This window comes from Heteronotia binoei, chromosome 4 (genome assembly GCF_032191835.1).
Source record: "Heteronotia binoei isolate CCM8104 ecotype False Entrance Well chromosome 4, APGP_CSIRO_Hbin_v1, whole genome shotgun sequence".
NCBI classification, from domain to species: domain Eukaryota; kingdom Metazoa; phylum Chordata; class Lepidosauria; order Squamata; family Gekkonidae; genus Heteronotia; species Heteronotia binoei.
In genome coordinates this window covers 166,763,363-166,782,819 of record NC_083226.1, presented here as the reverse complement: position 1 = coordinate 166,782,819, position 19,457 = coordinate 166,763,363, and the positions used below count along the sequence as shown (strand labels likewise).

The following is a 19,457-nucleotide window of genomic DNA, read 5'->3' as shown; positions in this document are numbered from 1 at the left end:
TCAGATTTGCGGCTCGCCAGGGACCCACGCTCCTTGGCACCGTTTCCCCCCTCTTCCCCCCCCGCTTCCGTTTTGGGGGGGAGCGGGGGAAGAGGCTGGAAAACCTGGACTCCCCCGCCAGGGCGGGAGGGTTGGGACCCCTTATTGTTTTGGGGTCTGAGGCACCAGCTTGCCCCAGGAAGCATTATGTCGCATAAGTATGGCATCCTGCTTCAAAGCAGTGGTTTATTTCAAGAGTTCTGTAACCGAAAGATCCCTGTAAACTTAGATGGAAAACTTCAGTTACCCCATCTCACTCTGCCTCCTTTAAGCTAATTCCCCTCAATTAAATAGAAGACTGCCTCCTTATGTCTGTTGTCCAGGTTATTTGTTCACTTATTTCACAAAATTTATATCCTGCCTTTCTGCCCTCACAAAGGCCACTACGTTGACTAAAAATTAAAACATACACAAAGTCATATTGTAAAGCCAACCAAAAAACATTAAAACTACTAAAACCTGAGGTAAAATATGTATCAGACATAAAAATAACAATCAAAAACATGGTGGTAACCCCAAACAACTCAAGTTTGTGCTACTTTACTCCCAGGTCATTGGATCATCAGACAAATTGTAAGATTTTTAAAAATGTACATCAGGTACAGATATGTATTAAAACAGGAATCTGTAACATCACTTATTTTGTGAATAAAAAGATGCCTCCACTGAAGATGACCACGTTCCAGGAGATCTGCTGTAAGAGTGTAGAAACTTGGAAAATGGTACCTGATGTGAAAATATCTCTGCTCCAGTCCTCTTTGGGTATGTTCAGCTTTCTGGTCATGCTGCAAGAGCACTGGTGTGCATGGAAAGGTTTCAGAGTGTAGCCATGTGGGTTTACAACTGAACAAACAAGCCAATGATTATCCTAAAATATCAAATAATTCTACCTGGGCTTTTAGGGGCTTGGTTCCTTTAAATGTTTCAAGGCTCCATTATGAATTAAATACTCCAGAGTAAGTGAACTTCCCTACTGGGAGGGTAACCTTGACGCAGTTTTTAAAGCAATCACTTTCACACAATGCTCTTACTTATATTCGGAAGTGTACAAAGAAACCATAAGCAAATCCAGCTCTGTCCCATTAAATGCAGATTAAGGAATTCAATTAAGTATCTGTCATTTAGCGCAATGGAAAACAAAAATCTGGGTTTTCGTTCTTTAAAAACAAAACCAGCTCCCACAGTCTTTGATTGCCTGACTGTAAAGGACAGGTGGAATTCCCTGAAGCTGGGCTAGGAACTTGAAACATACATTTCTTGACAAACTAATAGTCAAATTAGTGCACATGTTCATGTTGAAGGATTTCTGTACTGCCTTTCACCTCAAAGGGCTCACAGCATTAATTCCCATCCATCCATCTGCATTTGTACCCCTACACAGCTCAGGTTCCACTATCCTGTTTTTTCCCCTCACAACAACCTCTTTTTCCCTCACAACATACACTTTTGGCCTAACCCAGTTAGATTAGCGGGGTGGCCAAACTGTGGCTCAGGAAACACATGTGGCTCTTTCACACATATTGTGTGGCTCTTAAAGCCCCCACTGCCCTGTCGTCTGTCTTGGAGAATGCATATAAAGTTAAAGTTGCTTTCTTTCCACCTCTCTCTCCCCAATCTATTTTCCTTCCTTGCGGCTCTCAAACATCAAACATCTGATGTTCATATCTTGTGGCTCTCAAAACATCTGACGTACATTCTATGTGGCTCTTACGTTACGCACGTTTGGCCACTCCTGGATTAGGCCAAGACTGTATGTAGCCTGAGTGAGAACTAGAAGTCACATTTTTTCCAAGCTCAGCAGTTGAACATTATGCCCAGCAGACACACCACACAAATGGGGAGAGCACATGAGTGGCAGTCCAATCCCATGGAGCATTGGGAAAGCACAGAATCCTTCTCTAGAGTAATTCTGCACATTACTAATATCCTGGCCTTTCTCCCCAATGGGGACAAAGCAGCTTACATCATTCCCCTCTCCTCCGTTTGATCCCCACAACAACCCTGTGAGGTAGGTTAGGCTGAGACTGCATGACAGGCTCAAGGTCATCTAGTGAGCTTCCATAACAGAGTTGTGATTCGAACCTGGGTCTCTCAGATCCCAGTCCAAACACTATAACAAGTTCATCGTATGAGATCACACCATTTCCACATGCAGGGAGTAAGATGGCCCATGCTTCTCCCCCCCCCCCGCCCCAGAAAAGTATCCATGTTAAAAGCTCCCTGAGTTTAGAAAACTACTCCATAATTACCTTTTCGCTCTGATATTCTGGTTTTACTACAGGCATGTAGCTTTTACTTTAGACAAGTATTCAAACACACACCCCCAACAACTTGCAGAGGCTGTCTAGAACTGTACCCTGTCATTCTTGGGCCGTTGGCCTGATCCAACATGGCTTCTCTTATGTTCTTATATCCTTGAACTGATTTACCCAATCCTTCTAGTCTTCCCTCCTGAGGGAAGTGTATTAAGCTAAAGGCCTCCACGTAGAAGTCTTGTAATCCAGCTTCCTCAAAAGTGAGCATTACAAGTATGCCCTTCCCCAACCTCTCTCAGGGTCGTCAGAAAGCGTGGGGAGGGGAGGGAAATGTCTGCTGGGAACTCTATTATTCCCTATGGAGATTTATTCCCATAGAAAATCAAGGAGAATTGATCCGCGGGTATCTGGGGCTCTGGAGGGGCTGTTTTTTGGGGTAGAGGCACCAAATTTTCAGTATAGCATCTAGTGCCTCTCCCCAAAATACCCCCCAAGTTTCAAAAAGATTGGACCAGGGGGTCCAATACTATGAGCCCCAAAAGAAGGTGCCCCTATCCTTCATTATTTTCTATAGAAGGAAGGCATTGAAAAGGTGATGGCCCTTTAAATGTGATGGCCAGAACTCCCTTTGGAGTTCAATTATGCTTGTCATAGCCTTGATCTTGGCTCCATCCCTAATGTCTCCTGACTCCACCCTCAAAGACTCCTGGCTCCACCCCCAAAGTCCCCAGATATTTCTTGAATTGGACTTGGCAACCCTATGCTAGACTAAATGGATCACTGTCTGATCCAGAATGGCTCTTCTTATGTTCTTTGAAGGCCTCAACCTCTACACCCTGTTGTTGGACCTCCAGAGGAACTGGTTGGCCACTGTATGAGACAGGATGCTGGACTAGATGGACCACTGGTCTGATCCAGCAAGACTTTTATGTTCTTGTATATACACACAGGATATATCTACAGGCATACAAAAACTGTTCTCCATATCCCAGTAAAAGTACGGTATCTCAATCAGTCCACATAGTTCGGCCCTTTTTGAAGGGGAACACGCTTTCTGCTTGATATTATGGCCTCGGCCCTTAAGCAAGCATCCCTTGTGTTTCAGCCACAGCAGAGGCCCGGAGGCTAGCCTGAGGCTGTTAAGCAACATCAACCGACAGAAAGCCAAAATATTATGATGTTTAAACCACAGGAACCACTTCAGTTGATGCCTTCTGAATAAATCACATCTGTGAAGAAGATCCCAATTATGTGCGTTCGGGCTTAACCCTCACCATGACGCTTCTGCAGTTTCTGTTCAGGGGAATCCACAGAGAACTGTATCTCACGCAAACATAATATCTGCCAAAGAAAGGCTCTAACTGGATGACATTCCTCCCCAGGGTTTTTTTTTTTTTTGTAGCAGGAACTCCTTTGCATGTTAGGCCACACCCTCTTGATGTAGCCAATCCTTCAGGAGCTTACAGGGCTCTTCATTAGGCTTCCCAATCCCCAGGTTCCAGAGGGGGATCCCCCGGTTTTACAGGCTTCCCCCCTGTAAAGCCCCGCCCCCAGAGCCATCATGCACCTCTATGAACCATTCCCATAGGGAATGATGGGGAATTGATCTGCGGGTATCGGGGGCTCTGGGGGGGCTGTTTTTTGAGATAGAGGCACCAAATTTTCAGTATAGCTTCTAGTGCCTCTCCCCAAAATACCTCCCAAGTTTCAAAAAGATTGGACCAGGGGGTCCAATTCTATGAGCCCCAAAAGAAGGTGCCCCATCCTTCATTATTTCCTAGGAAGGAAGGCATTTAAAAATTTGTGCAGTCCCTTTAAATGTGATGGCCAGAACTCCCTTGAAGTTCAATTATGCTTGTCACACCCTTGCTCTCGGCTCCGCCCCAATGTATCCTGGCTCCACCCCCAAAGACTCCTGGCTCCACCCCCAAAGTCCCCAGATATTTCTTAAATTGGACTTGGCAACCCTTCTCTTCATACAGGGCCTACTGTAAGCTCCAGGAGGATTGGCTGCATAAGAGGGGTGTGGCCTAATAGAAAAGAAGTTCCTGCTACAAAAAAGCCCTGCCCCCCCTTTGTAAGGTCAAATCACAGCCAAATTATGGCGTCCCCAAAGGTTTTTCTAGGCTACAGTCATTCAGAGAGCCATTGCCTGCCTCTGCGTAGCGACCCCAAGGAGGCCTAATTTATTCTCCTCTCCTCCATCCTCACAACCACCCTCGGAGGCAGGTTAGGCTGAGAGGGTGCGATTGTCCCAAAGTCACCCAGTGAGCTTCCATGGGATTAGTGGGGATTTGAACCTGGGTCTCCCAGATACTAGTCCGATACTCCTAACCACTAAGCCGCACTGGCTCTCTGATCCAGTATAAGCAGCACCATGTCTGTGGATCTATCACCCATCTTTCTCACTGAGATTCAAGGAGCAGTACAAACTCTTTAAAAAAAAATCAGTCGAACAGTTTAAGACAGGGGTGTCAAACATGCAGCCTGAGGGCTGTATCAGGCCCTCAGAGGGGGCCTATCCCTCCTGCGAGCAACTGGCTGTCATCTGCTTCCTTCTTCCTCTCTCTCGCTTCCTTCTGCATCACAGCTTGCTTTGCCAGGCTTGCTCAATCGCACAGGAGCTATGGAGCAAAGCCTCTATTGTCTCCATTGGCTAAGTCTCCTCCCTTGGGGAGAAAGGAGTCGGGAGGAGAACTTGCCTTGCCAGGCTCTCTCAATCACACAGCAGAGCTCAATCACACAGAGTCTCTCTTCCTTCTGTTGGCGGAGCCTCCGTAGAGCAAGAGTTGTCAGTTATCAGAGGCTGTTCAATAAACAAAATATTGCAAGAGTGCTAATGTTTTAAGCACGTTTTATTTAAAGTTTTTTAAAAAATTGTATTTGTCTGTGTCCTTTATAAAGTTTATATCTCCACTACTTGGTGTTACATTTTATGACACACACGGCCTGGCAAAGTCTCAATTATGTCAGTTCCGGTCCTCCTAACAAACAAGTTTGACACCCCTGGTTTAAGACATCCAAAAACAGGATTGGGAGAGCCAATTTGGTGTAGCGGTTAAGTGCGTGGACTTTTATCTGGGAGAACTGGGTTTGATTCCCCACTCTTCCACTTGCACCTGCTGGAATGGCCTTGGGTCAGCCATAGCTCTGGCAGAGTTGTCCTTGAAAGGGCAGCTGCTGTAAGAGCTCCCTCAGCCCCACCCACCTCACAGGGTGTCTGTTGTGGGGGAGGAAGGTAAAGGAGATTGTGAGCCGCTCTGAGACTCTGAGATTCAGGGTGGAGGGTGGAATGTAAATCCAATGTCGTCATCTTCTAAATCTGAAAACAATGCAAACAGAGAAACTCTCCAAAGCATGGGGAGCCTCCTTGTTTTGGCTGCAGCAGATAATAACAAAGCTGGCACTCCGGAAAAGAAACAGGTCTCCGGTTTCAGAAATGCCCTGGGCAGGGAAAAGAAAGAAGCTTTTCTTTAATCAGACCTTTGGCAACGCTCATTATTTTGCACAGCGCTGCGCATGACTGCTTTCCCTAACACAAGCAGCCTTATCGCCCCATTAAAAGAAGTTTTTATCTTCCTCAACCAAACCTGCACCCAACAACCAATGGACACTTTTCGATCACGGGCCGGTAAAAGACCAGCTCCCCCTCTCCCTGACTGGGTCTCGCTCCGCCCTTCCATGCACCTGAGCAATGAGGTCACCGCAGGTTTCCCAGGAAGTCCGCCAGGCCCCGCCCGATACAGAAGAATCCCATCCGAGGCAGGAAATTAGGACCTGTCAACGTGAGCAAGCCAGCGAGCAGGTCCGTCCAGCAACCCTCACACGGCTCAGCTCCATTAAAGAGGCAAACAACAAAATGGGAGCGCTGAGCTTTGAAGACGACAATGACATTGGATTTATATCCCGCCCTCCACTCCAAATCTCAGAGTGGCTCACAATCTCCTTCATCTTCCTCCCCCACAGCAGACACCCTGTGAGGTGGGTGGGGCTGGAGAGGGCTCTCACAGCAGCTGCCCTTTCAAGGACAACCTCTGCCAGAGCTATGGCTGACCCAAGGCCGTTCCAGCAGTGCAAGTTGAGGAGTGGGGAATCAAACCCGGTTCTCCCAAATAAGAGTCCACACGCTTAACCACAACACCAAACTGGTTTCTTGCTTAGAAAGAAACCACCATCAACAGCAAGCCATATGTAGCCTCCTGGAGTTCTTGCTCTGTTCAGGAAAAGAGTTCGATTTAAGCGGTCCCTGGCTTTTCTAGGCACCCCATTTTGGTTTCTCTCTTTTGAGAGGCAGTTTAGTGTAGTGGTTAAGTGCGTGGACTCTTATCTGGGAGAACCGGGTTTGATTCTCCACTCCTCTGCTTGCCGCTGCTGGAATGGCCTTGGGTCAGCCATAGCTCTTGCACAGCTGTCCTTGAAAGGGCAGCTTCTGTCAGAGTTCTCTCAGCCTAACCTGCCTCACAGAGCTGTTGTGAGGATAAAATGGAGAAAAGGAAAATGTTTGTTAGGCGACTTTGGGTCCCTGCTAGAAAGAAAGACATGTAAAAAAGGCATGTGCAAAGTAAACAATAAAACAAACCGTTGATTTCTTCTCCCCCCCCCCACCCTTACGGCAGGGCCCTACACTTTTAACAGCTGCAGGACAGAAATAAATTCAATAGCCCCCCCTCCCCCCCAACATCATCACATCTCAATTTCAGGAAAGGCTTCACCTATTGAATTCCTGTCTGTCACACCACAATTAGAGGCCATGAAGCCTGCCAGAAGGGGAGAAGTTGGCACTTTGCAAGTTTGCCGTACAAGATTGGGGGAAGAAACAGGTCTTCAAGGGGCATTCCATGGAGGAAAAGAGTCAGATTTTCTCTGCTCCTTCTGTATCCCTCCATCAACGGCTGCTTTTAAGGTGGAAGTACTTGACCAGGAGATCCAATCACAGATCCCCAGCTGAAGGCATAATACAGGAGCAGTCAAACTGTGGCTCGGGAGCCACATATGGTTCTTCCACACATATTGTGTGGCTCTCAAAGCCCCCTCCACTGTCAACTGGCTTGGAGAATGCATTTGAAGTTAAAGTTGCTTTCTTTCCACCTCTCTCTCCTCTATCTATCCACCATCCATCCAGCTCTCAAACATCTGACATTTATTCTACGTGGCTCTTATGTTAAGCAAGCTTGGCCATCCCTGGAATAGTATGTGTGTGGTCAGGAAATTTCTTTTGGAGTATTCCGTTTCTTCACTGCCATCCAAAGATTTGCATGCTCTGAGGCACAGAGTGTTACAAGCTGCAGTACTGCAGTTCTAAGCTCTGCTCACGACCCGAGTTCAATCCCCGGTGGAAGCTGGGTTTTCAGGTAGCCGGCTCGAGGTTGACTCAGACTTTCATCCTTCTGAGGTCAGTAAAATGAGGAGCCAGCTTGCTGGGGGAAAGTGTAGATGACTGGGGAAGGCAATGGAAAACCACCCCGTAAAAAGTCTGCTGTGAAAACGTTGTGAAATCAATGTCACTTCAGAGTCGGAAATGACTGGTGCTTGCACAGAGGACCTTTCCTTTCCTTCAAAACTACATCACCTTCAGAGGCTGAAAATACTCTACTCTTTGCTTTGTAGCTTGAGAAACCACGGGGGTTTCTAACAACCAGGATACCCAGCCAAAAGTAAATGCAAAAAAGAACAGCAACCCATAATTTAAAGACGCGTGCAAAGAGAGAGAAGCTGCAGTTTTTTAAAGTGCAGATTTTAGCATGTGTAATCTTGCTTTATTTCAACATTTTAATCTTTTCTCCCCACGGGGGATCCCAACCAACTTCCAACATCGTTCTCTTCTCCATTTTATCCTTGCTACCACCACACTTTGAGGTGGGTAGGCTTAGAGAATGTGACTAGCCCAAGGCCACCCCGCAAGCTTCTTCGGCAGAGTGGGGATTCGAACCTGGGTCCTCCAACTCCTCCTCTGACACTCTAACCAGTCTGCCACACTCCTCAGCCAGGTGTTAAGAAGAGCTTTGTTGAAATCCCTTCTCATATATTACACTACTAATTCCACCGGTTTGCCAAGGAATTCTGAGCAGCTTAAACAGGAGCGAGCTCATTTTGTCCCAATCTTCCGCCGTCTCTCAGCCTACTCTGAAACCAGCCCATTTTCCTTCCAGCTGAGCAGGATTGAGAAGCCCAGTTTGCCTGTCACACAGGTACTGAAAGTACATCGCCCTGGCCTAGGAGGGGTTATGGCTCAGTGGCAGAGCATCCGCTTGGCATGCAGAAGGTCCCAAGTTCAACCCCTGGCACCCCCACTTAACAAGACCCCGACGGAAGGTGATACATAAGCCCCTGGAGAGCTGCTACCAGTCTGAGAAGACTGAGGGACCAAGAGTCTGATTCAGTGTAAGGCAGATTCAGGTGTCCATGAGTTCCACAGCCAACCCCAAACTAAGAGAGATTTCACACAAACAGATTGCTAAGCAGGTGGGCAGAGAGAGCTGCTACCCACCCACCCCGCATTGACATCAAAAGTTGTAAACGAGATCTTGTCGGCTTCCCTGCCAAGACAAAGGTGGCCCCTCCATTCCTCACTCACCAAGAGACAGAGCTGCCCAAAGAGCAATCCAGTCGTCAATGTGTTCAGCTCATTCCGGAAGAGAATTGAGCTCCCACAGAAGGGGCATCAAAGCCTCTAAAAGAAAACACACTCTGTACACACACAGAGGCACTCTTTCCCTCAGATCCTCAGCTTCCTCAACAAAACACAGGGCTGAACCTCAGCCCTGTCATCAGCGATGAATAAAAAAACTGAGCAGTCCAACCTCCGTTCATACACACTCACCTTGGGGTAGGCCCCTTTAAATCGAAATTCCCCATCCGCGCAGGCACCATCTCTCTCCATCCCACGGCACCTTGCCAGCAAGGCCTACCAGTTCCAAGAGGCCCGGAAGAGAGGCAGCTACTCCAAAGGAAACCGAGCCCAAATCGCTTCAGGTTGCCAGCTGGCGAGGCGGAGAGCTAGCATTTATCTTATTTGAGAAATCACCTGCATCCTACCGCAGGCAAAACGGGGCGGGCGGAAGGACCCAGGGAGGAACCGGCATGAGGAACAGAAGTCCTGCCTCCCTCCCTCGCCTGCTGTATGATTACCTGTTCCAAAAGTAAAAGGCTGGTTCAGCAGGTTGGGACTCGGTAACCCAAAGCAGGAAGACGCCGGATGCAGATTCCAGCGGGATGGCTCTCCCTGGGCAGCTGGATTAGAGTTGCCAAATCCAATTCAAGAAATATCTGGGGACTTTGGGAGTGGAGCCAGGAGGCTTCGGGAGTGGAGCCAGGAGGCTTCGGGAGTGGAGCCAGGAGCAAGGTTGTGACAAGCATCATAGAACTCCAAAGGGAGTTCAGACCACCACATTGAAACAGACTGCACACCTTTTTAATGCCTTCCCTCCATTGGAAATAATGAACGATAGGGGCACCTTCTTTTGGGGCTCATAGAATTGGACCCCCTGGTCCAATCCTTTTGGAACTTGGAGGGTACTTTGGGGGGAAGCACCGGATGCTATGCTGAAAATCTGGTGCCTCTACCTCAAAAAACAGCCCCCGCATAGCCCCAGATACCCACAGATCAATTCTCCATTACAGTCTACGGGAATAATGGACTGCCCAGCAGACATCCCCCCCCCTGCTGCTTTCTGATGACCCTGAAGCAGGGGGAGGGCCTCCAAACTGAGGATCCCCTGCCCTCACCTGGGGATTGGCAACCCTAAGTTGAATCCAGGAAGGAAAAAGCCTTCCCCATCACCCAAGAACTGTCAGAGGAGCCCAAAGCCAGCCCCCAGCCTGCCCCAGTGGGGGTTTTGTTAGGAGGTCATTCACACCATCCACTCCAGCATTGCATCTTGGGAGGGGAGCAGCCCCACGGGGCCAGGGATAAGGGGGAGACGCCCTCTCCTTCCCCAGATCTCCAGGAGAAGCAGGGCAGCGAGTCTCTCCTCTGGCCAAGCAGACCCTCAAAGTACAGTTGCCAACTCCAAGTTAGGAAAATCCTGGAGATTTGGGAGAGGAGCTTTGGGAGAGGGGAGAATTTGGGAAGGGGGAGACCTCAGTGGGGATTGTTTTAATTATATATATTATTTCTACTTCACCTTTCTCAAAGGGACTCCAGGTGAATGCTTTGCAGAGCTTTTTTAAAAAAAAGCAGGAACACAGTTCCGGCTGGCTTGGTGTCAGGGGGTGTGGCCTAATATGCAAATGAGTCCCTGCTAGGCTTTTTCTTCAAAAAAACCCCCTGATGCTTAGTGTAGTGTTGCCGATCCCCGGGTGGGGGCAGCGGATCCCCCAGTTTGGAGGCACTCCCCCCATTTCAGGATCATCAGAAAGCGGGAGGGGGAGGGAAATGTCTGCTGGGCCCTTCATTATTCCCTGTGGGGACCGATTCCCATAGTGTATAATAGAGAATTGTGCCATGGGTATCTGGGGCTCCAGAGAGGCTGTGTTTTTAGGTAGAGGCACCAAATTTTCAGCATAGCATCTGAAGCCTCTTCTCAAATGACCCTCCAAGTTTGAAAAAGGTTGGACTAGGGGGTCCAGTTCTATGAGCCCCAAAAGAAGGTGCCCCTATCCTTTGTATTTTAACAATTTATTGATAACATATGGTTACAAATCTTAATTATAAATTTTCAGTACTAACCCATATGGTATTTCAATCCCCCCTCCCTCCAATGTTGACTTCCCCGAAGTTATAGATTTACATACTAAAGGTACTACTAACTGATCAAAGCTCAATATAATTTTTTTTTCTCATTAATGCTAAAAAATTGTCCAATGTCTTTTTACATTCCACTCTTTCTCCATATATAAGGTGCCCCTATCCTTCATTATTTCCAAATGGACGGAAGGCATGTAAAAGGAGTGCGGTCCCTTAAATTTGATGGCCAGAATTCCCTTTGGAGTTCAATTATGCTCATCACAACCTTGCTCCTGGTTCCGCCCCCAGCGTCTCCTGGCTCCACCCCCAAAGTCTCCTCACTCCATCCCTGAAGTCCCCAGATATTTCTTGAATTGGACTCGGCAACCCAGGCTTAGTGAGTCAGTCCAATCAACAAAATGGGACACCCAGTAAGCAGAGCATGAGGAGCTGAGAAGCCTGGAAGCACCAGAGCGAGAACTCCGTAACGCCAAAGGTTCCACCCCCCAAGGCAGCCATTTTCTCCAGGGACATTTACCCCTTTATCTCAAGAGCAGCTGTAATTCCAGGAGATCTCCAGGCCCCACCAGAAGACTAGGCAACGGCACAGTACAGAGCAAAAAAGAAAGTCAATGGATTCCATGCAACAAACAGTCCCCAATACGTTATTTTAAAAATGATACCAATTTACCAAATTTCAGATAAATAGTTCTTACAGCTCGTAGTCCCATATTCTTGTTTAATGGATATACAAGGTCTTGGGGGAACCCAAGAGTTCAATCCATATTAGGAATGGATAGTTTGAGGTGTCGGATAGATGTTCGAAATGTAAAAAACATGAAGGTTCTTTCTTTCATATGTGGTGGACTTGTGAAAAAGCGAAAAAGTACTGGAAGATAAAAGCAAGAAATCTCCAAAATTTTGGGGTACGGTTTCAAGAAAACTGCAGAGACTTCTTTTGCTTGGATTACAATTAGAAAAATTTCCAAAGGAGGATAGGACTTCAATTTGGTACTTGCTCTCAGCTGCTAGGACATTATATGCACAGCTGTGGAAACAAGAAAAAATACCAGAGAAATGGGACTGGATTATGGAAGTTTTATCGTGGAGTGAGATGGACAAACTTACTAGAACTCTAAGAGACCATGGTTTAGATATATTCAAAAAGGAGTGGAAGAAATTTAAAGGTTATATGGAGAAAGAGTGGAAGGTGAAAAGACATTGGACAATCTTTTAGTATTAATGAGAGAAAAAAATATATTGAACTTTGATCGGTTAGTAGTACCTTTAGGATTGAACTTAAATCTATAACTCTGGGGAAGTCAACATTGGAGGGAGGGGGGATTGAAATATCATATGGGTTAGTACTGAAAATTTATAATTAAGTTTTGTAACCATACGTTATCAATAAATTGTTAAAACACAGGAATGGATAGTTTGTAATTTATCTTGTCAATTACCTAATGGTAGAAACTGGAATTAAGATTGCCGGGAGGGAAAAAACATCAACAACCTCAGATATGCAGATGACACTACTCTAATGGCAGAAAGTGAGGAGGACCTAAAGAACTTCTTGTTGAAGGTGAAAGAGGAGAGCACAAAAGTAGGCTTGAAACTCAACATCAAAAAAACTGAGATCATGGCATCTGGCCCCATCACACCTTGGCAAATAGAAGGGGAAGACGTGGAAGTCGTGACTGATTTCACATTTCTGGGATCCAAGATCACTGCGGATGGTGACTGTAGCCACGAAATTAAAAGACGTTTGCGCCTTGGGAGGACAGCTATGGTGAACCTGGACAGTATAATAAAAAGTAGAGACATCACCCTGCCAACAAAAGCCCGTATAGTCAAAGCGATGGTATTCCCAGTAGTAATGTATGGCTGTGAGAGTTGGACAATAAGGAAGGCCGAGCACAGAAGAATAGATGCTTTTGAGATGTGGTGCTGGAGAAGACTCTTGAGAGTCCCTTGGACTGCAAGAAGATCCAATCAGTCAGTCCTAAGGGAAATCAACCCAGACTGTTCCCTGGAAGGTCAGATGCTGAAGCTGAAGCTCAAATCCTTTGGCCACCCAATGAGAAGGGAGCACTCCCTGCAGAAGACCCTGATGCTGGGAAAGACAGAAGGCCAAAGAAGAAGGGGATGGCAAAAAGGGAGATGGCTGGACAGCGTTACTGATGTAACAAACACAAATTTGAGCAGACTTCGGAGGATGGTGGAAGACAGGAGGGCCTGGCGTGACTTTGTCCATAGGGTCGCCAAGAGTCGGACTCTACTGTGCGACTGAACAACAAAATGTTATAAACTATCCATTCCTAATGGTAATTGTCCTACAGGCTACTGGGGAGGTTGGATTGCAAAGGAAAGAAGTGGGATAAGAAAGTATTTATTCAATGTATATGCTTGAAATGTGATAAACTGGTATATTTTTAATAACATGTGGGAAACTATTTTTTGTACAGAGTCCACTGGCTTTCTTTTTTCCCTGCCTGGAAGTCAGCAATCCCATTCCAAAGGAAGAGGAACCCATTAAAAACAATTCATTTAATCAGGGGTCATTTTTTAGGGGGGGAAAAGGTGCTGGAGCTCATTAACACAACTCATTTGCATATGCCACACTATTTGCATATGACATCTCCAGAAGGTGTACTAAATTAGATCAGCTCAGCTTCCACCTTAAAATGCTTCTTGGATTATAATTGTCATAAGAAAACCTTACTCCCATCGTACCTTTTAAATTATTTTCTCCTATGTGGCCATAGTGGCATGATGAAGAGTTATCTGTCTGCCTGATATGTTTTGATTCTTTTCCCATTTTGAGGGGGGGGGGGGAGAATATTAGTGTTCAGCAAAATTTGTGGGGGGGGAATCTTAGAGTTCAGCAAAATTCTCACAGGGGGGTTGAACAATGGAGCCCAGAAACAAGTACTGGGGGCGGGGGGGGGCGGAAAGAAAGAAAGAAGGAAAGAAGGAAAGAAGGAAGGAAAGAAGGAAAGAAGGAAAGAAGGAAAGAAAGAAAGAAAGAAAGAAAGAAGGAAAGAAAGAAAGAAAGAAAGAAAGAAAGAAAGAAAGAAAGAAAGAAAGAAAGAAAGAAAGAAAGAAAGAAAGAAAGAAAGAAAGAAAGAAAGAAAGAAAGAAAGAAAGAAAGAAAGAAAGAAAGAAAGAGAACACAATAAAATTCAGAGGTTCCAGAACTCCGCTCCTGCAACCTCCTGTTCAAAATGAGGCCTGCATTTATTATACAACCCAGAAAGTACCCCCTCTCCTTTAGGGGGCCGCTGGCACTCCAGAGAACAGGGAAACATATTTTGCATGAATCACTGGCAGAACCTGACAGCAACAACACCCTAAATAACATGGTTTCAACTTACTTCAGCAACCATTTGTGAGTGGATTTTTCCCTTTCACACAGTAAAATCCAATTCCAAAGTGCACTGAAAGTGGATTTGAAAGCACGCTATTTAGGGTGGGTAAAAGTGGCTATGGATGGCAGGGATTTTTAGGAAAGGGTTCTTAGGAAACGAGGCGGTTTGGTTTTATACCCTGCCCGTCAGGACCAGAAGGAGTCTCAGAGTGGCTTACAATCGCTTTCTCTTCCTCTCCCCATAACAGACACCCTGTAAGGCTGGTGGCGCTGAGAGAGCTCTGAAATAACTGAGACCTGAGGTCACCCACCAGGCTGCATGTGGAGGAGGAGGAGAAGGAGGAGGAGAATTGAAAATATATATCCCACCCTTCTCTCTGAATCAGAGACTCAGAGCAGCTTACAAATATCCTATATCTTCTCTCCCCACAAAAGACACCCTGTGAGGTGTGTGGGGGGGTCTGAGAGGGCTCTCACAGAAGCTGCCCTTTCAAGGACAACTCCGACGAGAGCTATGGCTGACCCAAGGCCATTCCAGCAGCTGCAAGTGGAGGACTGGGTAATCAAACCCGGCTCTCCATATCAGAGTCTACTGCTCTTCACCACTGCACCGAACAGGCTCTCTAGGGAGAGAAGGTGAACTGCACGGAGTGCTGTCCAAAGGATGTTTCTGCAGCTCCACCTGGCAAGGGAACAGGTGGGCGGAGGAAGGCCAGCTGAGCCTTGGTTGCCGCAGCAGCCAGAGCCCCATGGCAACAAAAGTTTCAACTGCCTTTTCCTGACAGCCACAAGGAAGGTCATGGCATCTTGGAGAATGCATCTAAAGTTAAAGTCGTTTTCTTTCCATCTCTTCCTCCCCATCTACTTGCTTTCTTTCTGCCTTTCTGTCCTTCCTTCCTGTCTTGTGGCTCTCAAACATCTGATTATTCTATGTGGCTCTCAAAGCCCATGCTGCCCCATTGGCTGGCTTGGTGAATACATTTAAAGTTGCTTTCTTTTTGCCTCTCTCCCCCCCATATATTTGCCTGCCTGCTTTCCTGCCAGTCTGCCTTCCTGTCTTGCAGCTCTCAAACATTATGCAAGTTTGACCACCCCTGGCCTAGAAAGAGCTTAAGCACAACATCAACATCACACCTTCAACGGTACCGAGATTACATAAATAGGATCCAGCTACAATAAACCACAAGCAGCAGTAGAGACCACAGTCCCGATCACTTATGCAGGTAAGTTTGAGAACCAGTTTGCACCCATCCATACTAGAGAGATCATCACAGCAGCACCCAACCCATTTTTATCCCCACAACCACCTGGAGAGGCAGCCCCCAGCTCCACAGCGGTTGTGGAATGAGTCGAACCCAGGTCTCCCTGACTCAAACTCTAACCTTGAAGCCACACTTCCAGGAAGTCACTTGAGGAGGCCACAGCCTTCCCCTCTGAAAAAAAAAAAAGCGAAATACATTCACCGTTACACTGATACTTCCTCCCCCTTCCTTCCATAAGGGAAACAACTAACTTCCAAGAGTTTCAAAGCTATGTGCAGGGCATAATGAAGAGAGAGAGACCTTGGCTCAGAGAGAGCATTTGCTGTGTGCGCAGAAGGTCTCGTTCCCAGCCTGGGGTTTGGGGCCTCAGATGTATTCATAGAATCATAGATTTGGAAGAGACCTCCAGGGTTATCTAGTCCAACCTCCTGCACAATGCAGGAAACTCACAAACACCTCCCCCTAAATTCACAGGTCTTCATCGCTGTCAGATGGCCATCTAGCCTCTGTTGAAAAACGTCTAAGGAAGGAGAGCCCACCACCTCCCGAGGAAACCTGTTCCACTGAGGAACCGCTCTAACAGTCAGGAAGTTCTTCCTAATGTTGAGCCGAAAACTCTTTTGATTTAATTTCAACCCATTGGTTCTGGTCCTACCTTCTGGGGCCACAGAAAACAATTCCACACCATCCTCTATAGGACAGCCCTTCAAGAAGATGGTAATCATATCACCTCTCAGCTGCCTCCTCTCCAGGCTAAACAGGTCCAGCTCCTTCAACCTCTCTTCACAGGACTAAGTCTCCAGGCCCCTCACCATCTTCGTTGCCCTCCTCTGGACCCGTTCCAGCTTGTCTATATCCTTCTTAAAATGTGGTGTATTGTAAAGAAAGGATCAACAAATCTGTAGGCATTCTAAGCATTGCCGTTTTAATCTGTTGCTGTATTTTCTTAGTCCAAAAATACTAACAAGGTGCAGCTACTTTCATGGAAGGGGAGAGATGGTTCCACAAAAAACGTTGATGCTAAAAAGAGACGCTCAAAACAAACAAACAAAAGAAAAAAACACCAGGGAACCTATCAATCTGAAGTCCGGACCCCGGCAACCCCCGATTTTAAAAAGAGCAGGGGATCAACTGGATTTCCAGGGAATCGGCTTTTGAGAGACAACAGCTCCCTTTGCCAGGTTTTGTTTTTTTAAGAAAGCAGTGATGTGAAAGATCTCTACCCAACAGAACCACCGCCAGTCCAAGCCGACACTCCCAGCCTTAAAAGACAGGCAGCCTGACTCAATATCCAGCCATTTCTTATAATCTCATTCAGTATAGACAAGGGGTCATTTCTTACTTACGTACTGTATTTGATTTATATCCCGCCCTCCCCGCCGAGGCAAGCTCAAGGCGGATCACAGCATGAAACCGCAACAATCCATTAAAATCCATACATTATAAAATTTCACATTCAGTAATTAAAACAGTCAAAAATGATTTGGTGGTAGCCTCTTTGATGTTGGATAATTTCAACGGCAACAGTATTTCTCCAATTCCCCTACAGCACAGGCTCAGCGTCAGTTAAAAGCCGACCAGAAGAGAGTGGTCTTGCAGGCCCCGCGGAGCTGGCCAAGATCCAATTCGTAGAAAAAGAGCTGCCGGAGCTCATTAGCACAACTCCTTTGCATCTGCCACGCACCTGACGTCTCCGGAACACGTACTCAATCAGATCACAACATGTACTCAATCAGATCAGCTTAGCATCTACCTTAAAAGGTTTCTTGAACGAGACTTGTCATAATAAAACCTTACTCCCATCATACTTTTAAAATGACTTTCTCCTATGTGGCCACAGTAGCATTGAGGATTGCCATCTGTCTGCTCTCTGTCTTTTGGTTATTTCTCCATTTTGTTTTTTTTTGTGGGGGGAAATATTAGAAAGTGTTATACCTTAAGAGTTCAGCAAAATTCTCACAGGGGGTTTTGAACAACGGAGCCCAGAAGCAAGTATTTAGGGGGGAGGGGAGGATTAGAAAGAAAGAGCACAATAACATTTAGAGGTTCCGGAGCCCCACTCCTGGGAGCTCCTGCCCCAAATGAGGCCTGAGTATAGGGAAACTCATTTCAGACCTATACTATGCCAAAGAATCACCGGCTACATCAGCAGGGCAGCTGCATAAGTTCCCAGGTTCGGTTCCCAGCTCCTGCAGTTTCAAAAGGACCAGGTCGGGGAAAGACCTCCACCTGCCCCCCAGCCAGCCGTTGCCAGCCAGAGCCAAGCAATAACTTACCAGTACTTTGCTACAGCTGGAGATACAGGATTTGAATGTTTGGTATTAATAGAGTAACTGCATAAAATTCCAAATTTATTGTTGCCCAATACATATAAAGTTCGCTGTGATATAAGATCACGACTTGTATGAGGAGTGCATTTTCCTGTGTTTTATATAGCTGTGCCACAAACAAGCAGGCATTTTAAAAGTCTCAAAGAAAAGAGGGAACCGACTTTCCCCGTAAAGGAACCAACCCGAAGCTTATACCCTGCACTGCAGAAGAGCCGCAAACCAAGCGGCACGTCCAAAGGCGAGCGCATGAAAAAAGTAACCCCCCCCCCAAAAAAAAATAAACTCCGGGGAGGCTGGGGAGGGGGGTGTCTCCGCCGCAGCAAAAAGGCTTCCAGATTAGATATGATCTCCCCCCCCCCTCCCGGGGCCAATCCTGGACCGTCTGGCACCCTAGGCAAAGCTAACTTCTAGTGCCCCCCCCGCACTGATAACATCAGGGAGTCACACGGGGGTACCCAATTGCCTAGGGCGCCCTAGGCAATCGCCTAGTTTGCCTAGCGGCAGGGCAGGATCGGGTCGGCCCCCCCACTCCAAAGGAAGCAGCAGGAGCAATGGAGGTGCCCCCTCCAACCCCCGTTTCCTTACCTTGGTGTAAAGCTCCACCACCGACATGTCCAAGCTGGGGGGGCGCAGCGGCGCAGGCACAGGGGCGCATCCACGGAGGGGGAAAGGGCGACGCTCCAGCTCTCTCTCCGGCCGAGCCCGCTCAGCGCCCGCAACCCCGCCGCCGCCTTCCCCCGCTGCCTTCTGCGACCTTTGCCCGGCTGAACTTTTTCTTCCCCGAAGCGAGGCGGAGCTGGTTGGCCGGGCACTCCCAGCGCGGATCGGGGAGGGGCCGGCTGGTCGCTCGCTTCCACTTTGGCGGCGCAGGTGCGGCGAGGCGAGCTTCGCCGGGAGTTGCTTCGCCCGGCCGTTTGTAGCGCCGGCTCGGCTCGGCTCGGTGGCGCACGGCCCGGGAGGGGAAGTGAGGCAAGGGCTCCCCCTTCAGGCCGGCTGGAGACAGGACGAACTCTTGCTGCGGGGTGGGGGGGGGGCGGTGGAGTCGAATCCTGGAGCAACCTTTAGGGCAGGGGTGGCCAGACTTGCTTATGGTACGAGCCACATAGAATAAATGTCAGATGTTTGAGAGCCACAAGAAAGGAACGTCAGAGGAAGGAAGGAAGGAAGGAAGGAAGGAAGGAAGGAAGGAAGGAAGGAAGGAAGGAAGGAAGGAAGGAAGGAAGGAAGGAAGGAAGGAAGGAAGGAAGGAAGGAAGGAAGGAAGGAAGGAAGGAAGGAAGGAAGGAAGGAAGGAAGATAGGGAAGGGAGAGGTGAAAGAAAGCAAACTTTAAATGCATTTTTCAAGCTGTCGGCTGGCTTGACTTTGAGAGCCACACAATATCTGTGGAAAGAGCCACATGTGGCTCCCGATTTAGGACCTCATTTTGGCCCAGGTTTATAACCAACAGAATGACTAGCAGACATTCTCACATTTTGACATGTTACTATTGGTTTCTCAGGCTCATGCTACCCAGATCGTAGAATCATAGAGTTGGAAGG

The 19,457-nt window shown here is 47.4% G+C and overlaps 1 protein-coding gene across 5 annotated transcripts in view; it reads right to left on the bottom strand.

Annotated features, from left to right (window-relative positions):
• MYO5B (myosin VB) overlaps positions 1-18,545 on the bottom strand; it is a 520,179-nt gene extending 501,634 nt beyond the window's left edge. For all 5 annotated transcript variants that reach the window (XM_060236175.1, XM_060236177.1, XM_060236176.1 and 2 more), the window contains exon 1: positions 18,504-18,545. In XM_060236175.1, the coding sequence (XP_060092158.1) occupies positions 18,504-18,530 (27 nt within the window). In that variant the 5' untranslated portion in view covers positions 18,531-18,545. The remainder of the gene's footprint in view (positions 1-18,503) is intronic.
• Between the last annotated feature and the right edge of the window lie 912 nt (positions 18,546-19,457).